The sequence below is a fragment of the Schistocerca nitens genome, chromosome 3, assembly GCF_023898315.1.
Source record: "Schistocerca nitens isolate TAMUIC-IGC-003100 chromosome 3, iqSchNite1.1, whole genome shotgun sequence".
NCBI lineage: Eukaryota > Metazoa > Arthropoda > Insecta > Orthoptera > Acrididae > Schistocerca > Schistocerca nitens.
The window spans coordinates 232,418,053-232,424,052 of NC_064616.1; the positions used below are offsets into that span (position 1 = coordinate 232,418,053).

Sequence of the window (6,000 nt, forward strand, 5' to 3'; positions counted from 1 at the left end):
TCTGCACTAGGCTTGAAAAAGTTTGTAACCTGGTACTCTGGACCTAGATTTTCCTGCAGTAATTGGCCAACACCTCTACCTCTAAATTTGGAAACAGACAAGAAGCTCTTCTACTGCACTAATCAGTTCTCAAATATTTTGATGAAATAAGCTAACCTTTACTTTTCTGTGCATACTTGAGCATTTTGTGTTATCAGATGTAACAGTCTTACAAGACTGAATCTAATGACATCAACTGGAAGGACACTCTCTCGCTGCATCAGATCTGGTGAATGGTAACAATTAAATTGGCGACTTGTCAAATTAGAGACAACCACTTTTTATAGTCCTTTCAATGAAGCCACACCATAAATGGTTCTTAGTATGAGTACAATAACATAAAACATTTTTACAACATTACCTTGTTAATTTTATTTTTTAATAATTTGTGATCCATATTCATGTGTGCCTTCTGCACAAATTATGGGGAATGATGCCTTTGGTGTGCCATCTTGATATTTATCATGTTTACAGCAGCATATTAAAGCAATGCAATATATTCAAGGTCAAATGGTAAGATCAGTTACCTTCAATGTGAAACTTCTTATATACCCACCACATTACATATCAATGCAAAGTACTATTCATCAGGTTTTCAATGATAGAAGTTTCAGGATATAGAGAATGTTTGATAGAAGTCGTTGGCCTTGACCAGTGACACAGAAAACATACAATAAGTGCCATTCACACTGTGGCCACTATAATGTGATGTTATCGATTTTTTGCAGCTGGGCTAGGCTACTAATCAGTCTGTCACCACAACTAGATTTTTTCAGTATCACAATCACTGGCTTTGCACACTCACAACCAAACTGTTACCATCCAACCTACCCTATACCTCTGACTAAGCAACATATCAATGTGACACCATGAACAGTGTCCCCCCCCCCCCAATTCGTTGGCTTCTCCAACCAACAACAAAACTGTGACTATACGAACCGTAAGATGACGTGACAGCAAACAATAACATTATGTCATCAGCCAAAGCCATCGACTCTTACTGAACACACCTCTTGACCCCAAGTTTTAGTGCTGTACCTGATTTAGAACAAGAATTATCATCTTTTATGTTGAGACAGATGAATATGTACATTTCACCCAATTTCCAAACTTTGCAGACCTGTAACTTTCTTCGCAATTGTCATATACCTGTGCAAATTGGTAATTTTCCATCTCTTACCTACATCATTGGATGCACCAAATTTGACAGAAATCTGACATGGTCAGACTGAAAATGTTGCTTTTCCACATTGAACTGACACTGACTTATCCCGTGAAGTTCAGCAAGCCTTGATAAATATAAATACCTGGTGATGGAACTGACAACTGAGACTGTACACAAATAAATGCAATATCACTGGTGTAAATAAAGAGTTGTTGTGGTCTTCAGTCCAGAGACTGGTTTGATGCAGCTCTCCATGCTGCTCTATCCTGTGCAAGCTTCTTCATCTCCTAGTACCTACTGCAACCTACATCCTTCTGAATCTGTTTAGTGTATTCATCTCTTGGTCTCCCTCTACAATTTCTACCCTCCATGCTGTCCTCCAATACTAAACTGGTGATCCCTTGATGCCTCAGAATATGTCCTACCAACCGATCCCTTCTTCTAGTCAAGTTGTGCCACAAACTTCTCTTCTCCCCAATCCTATTCAATACCTCATCATTAGTTATGTGCTCTACCCATCTAATCTTCAGCATTCTTCTGTAGCACCACATTTTGAAAGCTTCTATTCTCTTCTTGTCTAAACTATTTATCGTCCACGTTTCACTTCCATACATGGTTACACTTCATAAAAATACTTTCAGAAACAACTTCCTGACACTTAAATCTATACTCAGTTTTAACAAATTTCTCTTCTTCAGAAACACTTTCCTTGCCATTGCCAGTCTACATTTTATATCTTCTCTACTTCCACCATCATGAGTTATTATGCTTCCCAAATAGCAAAACTCATTTACTACTTTAAGCATCTCATTTCCTAATCTAATTCCCACAGCATCACCCAATTTAATTCAACTACATTCCATTATCCTCGTTTTGCTTTTGTTGATGTTCATCTTATATCCTCCTTTCAAGACACTGTCCATTCCGTTCAGCTGCTCTTCCAGGTCCTTTGCAGCCTCTGACAGAATAACAACGTCTTCTGTTTCCTTTATTGCTTGCTCAATATACAGACTGAATAACATCGGGGATAGGCTACAACCATGTCTCACTCCCTTCCCAACCACTGCTTCCCCTTCATGCCCCTCGACTCTTATAACTGCCATCTGGTTTCTGTACAAATTGTAAATAGCCTTTCGCTCCCTGTATTTTACCCCTGCCACCTTCAGAATTTGAAACAGACTATTTCAATCCACAGTGTCAAAAGCTTTCTCTAAGTCTACAAGTGCTAGAAAAGTAGGTTTGCCTTTCCTTAATCTATTCTCTAAGATAAGTCGTAGGGTCAGTATTGCCTCACGTGTTCCAACATTTCTACGGAATCCAAACTGATTTTCCCCGAGGTTGTCTTCTACGAGTTTTTTCCATTCGTCTGTAAAGAATTCGTGTTAGTATTTTGCAGCCGTGGCTTATTAAACTGATAGTTCGGTAATTTTCATATCTGTCAACACCTGCTTTCTTTGGGATTGGAATTATTATATTCTTCTTGAAGTCAGAGGGTATTTCGCCTGTCTCATACATCTTGCTCACCAGATGGTAGAGTTTTGTCAGGGCTGGCTCGTCCAAGGCTATCAGTAGTTCTGATGGAATGTTTTCTACTCCCAGGGCCTTGTTTCGACGTAGGTCTTTCAGTGCTCTGTCAAACTCTTCACGCAGTATCATATCTCCCATTTCATCTTCTTCTACCTCCTCTTCCATTTCCATAATATTGTCCTCAAGAACATTGCCCTTGTATAGACCCTCTATATACTCCTTCCACATTTCTGCCTTCCCTTCTTTGCTTCGAACTGGGTTTCCATATGAGTTCTTGATATTCATACAAGTGGTTCTCTTTTCTCCAAAGGTCTCTTTAATTTTCCTGTAGGCAGTATCTATCTTACCCCTAGTGAAACATGCTTCTACATCCTTACATTTGTCCTCTAGCCAACCCTGCTTAGCCATCTTGCACTTCCTGTCAATCTCATTTTTGAGATGTTTGTATTCCTTTTTGCCTACTTCATTTACTGCATTTTTGTATTTTCTCATCAATTAAATTCAATATCTCTTGTGTTACCCAAGGATTTCTACTAGCCCTCGTCTTTTTACCTACTTGATCCTCTGCTACTTTCACTATTCCATCTCTAGAAGCTACCCATTCTTCTTCCACCGTACTTCTTTCCCCCATTCTTGTCAATTGTTCCCTAATGCTCTCCCTGAAACTCTCTACAACCTCTGGTTCTTTAAATATACCCAGGTCCCATCTCCTTAAATTCCCACGTTTATGCAGTTTCTTCAGTTTTAATCAACAGTTCATAACCAATAGATTGTGGTCAGAGTCCACATCTGCCCCTGGAAATGTCTTACACTTTAAAACCTGGTTCCTAAATCTCTGTCTTACCATTATAAATGAGATAGTGCCCATAATACTATTTTACAACATTGACAAATTTAAAACTTTTCAGGTGCCCAGGGTGAATGTAAACTGACACGAAAAGGAATAACCATGTAAATCTTGTATCAATATGTTGACCATCATACAGCAAACTTGAAACGATGTGTATAATAATGCCCAGCCCCATCCCCCAGAAAATTAAGAAGAATCTTGTATACCTCATTCCTGAGCATTATTTGCTAGCCAGCTGTTGATACAACTCAAGAGACTAACGTAACTGAAAGGTTTATATCAAGAAGAGCATTTCTGACATAATGCACTAGACAGTGCTACACATATTCATCATACACTATGTACACAATAGCTTTAATATATGAGAACCCGTTCTCCCAGATTAGACCTATTCCTTGTCATACATACATTCACAATTGAATGTAAATTTTAATAAATTACGACACACACTACAATAAATGACGACACTTTTCCAAGAAATATATGAATGGCGGAAAATATAACATGTTAAACTTTGTTCCACAAATCTGTCATTATATCAGCTCACCAATCAATAAGCAGACAACGACAGAACCAAATGTTCCTAAACCTCAGACAGACAATGAAATGATAGTTTCATTGCATCGATTCATTCATAGACGGAAAAATATCTCTACTTAATTCAAATGTTTAGACAAACACTTTTTCACGCATTTGGCATTACTTTCATCATATAGCAACTTGGGATGTATACAAATACCTCAAGACATGCCACAATAAATATCAATATGTCTTGAGGATATGTGCTCAGATTTTCCCCTGCACACTTACCAGTGGGGCTTGACATTTCGTGATCTGATTTTTATAATATATTATTCTCTATTATTTCCCACGGTGTAACAGTGTCCTTCTACAACACTCTTGAAAATTGGTGGTAAAATACAACATGGCCCTATCACCATATTTTATTACAACATTTGGCGTGTTAACAGGAAAAGCTGCTTTCCTATATAATTTTATCAATATTTAGTAAAATTAAACAAACACGGACTACGATGAACTGAACGAAAATCAGTGATAAAATGAACGCTCTAAATAATAAACAGACGCGCAGACAAATTGTCGGGTAATTCCACGATCAATAAACAGGGAATAAGAAATAAATCAGGCTGGCCACTATGTTCGTAGTCTCGATGGCGTCGCTTACAATACAAAATCACAAAACAGTCATAATCGTGTAGATGTTCTGTTCTATCTGGTTCCTAAAAATCACAATGGTATCCAATGTCACTAAGGAAAATAAATATTGTAGTAAAACAAACAATAACATTAAAAATAGGCCTGAAATTCCCCGACACAGAATGGCCGGCTAAGCACAACGGTTAAAGCGTAAAGTACATATTTTAAATTATTTACTTACTGATCCAGTGATCCTTACTCATATTTATCCGAGTGCATTAAAAACAAATACACAAAACACTACAAAACCACAATAACACCTTCCTTTTCTATATAAACTTCCACCGACTTCGCGCCCAAATCAAATCTTGTAGGAACAACAAATACATAAGCGTCGTAATCGATAATCGAAACACACGACGTCGTCGACCAAACAAAAATGTTCTTACCAAGTGATTTAAATGTTACAGCTGCGTTTACATTGAGGTTAAAAGCATGTTTCTGCGCCCAACATCGTTTTCGAACAAGTCTAAAAAATGTTTTCAACAATGTTCATTGTTTACATCCTTGTCCAGCCCACATTAGCGACTAACATTCCTGTATGTGTATTCTCATCGTCAGTTATACCACAGTCTAACAAATATGTTAGACTGTGGTTATACTGAAGCTAGCGGCAAATATTTCACGTTTAACCTTTAACTAACATAGTGGCTGTTAAAGTAAATTATTTCTATTAACGTATTTTAAAAAAGAAGTTTTGTGTTAAACTATTATTGAACATCACGTATGAGCATAATGTTTTGTTTATCTCTGTTTTTTAGTTTGAGTCACAACACTCACACTTTTACTCTTAGGTGTTTTTTTAGAAGCTCTTTCATCAAGTGACTTCATATGTAAACATTGCCTCCAAAATCAGAAATAAATCTAAGTATTTGAAAACCAGATTCACCGATTTTTGTCAGCACCTGATCTTTATTGTGAATAAATAAGTTTTTTCACAACAAAATACAATAAGTTATGGGTCCCGATTACGTGTGCATAAAGTGACAAATGCAGTTTTCTTTTAAATCGTATTTGAGAGTGTGTTTCTGGTTTTAGAATTGAAATAGATCTGGTAAAACATATCAAGCCGTTGAATAGTGAAACAGATTGGAAACTGTAGAGAAGAAAAATACGAAATCTATTTGACTATAATGAAGGAGTTTTAGACGTAATTGGTGGCAAATCAGTAAAACCTGAACCACTGTCTGAAGGTGCTGAT

The 6,000-nt window shown here is 37.1% G+C and overlaps 1 protein-coding gene across 2 annotated transcripts in view; it reads right to left on the minus strand.

The window, feature by feature from the left end:
* The window catches only part of LOC126249557 (uncharacterized), a 250,615-nt gene extending 245,491 nt beyond the window's left edge, over positions 1-5,124 (minus strand). The window contains exon 1 of one of the 2 annotated variants that reach the window (XM_049951221.1): positions 4,999-5,124. In XM_049951221.1, coding sequence (XP_049807178.1) covers positions 4,999-5,002 — 4 coding nt within the window. In that variant the 5' untranslated portion in view covers positions 5,003-5,124. Of the gene's footprint in view, positions 1-4,980 lie in introns of both variants that reach the window. The other variant, XM_049951220.1, reaches the window with a different exon arrangement.
* Positions 5,125-6,000: the final 876 nt, after the last annotated feature.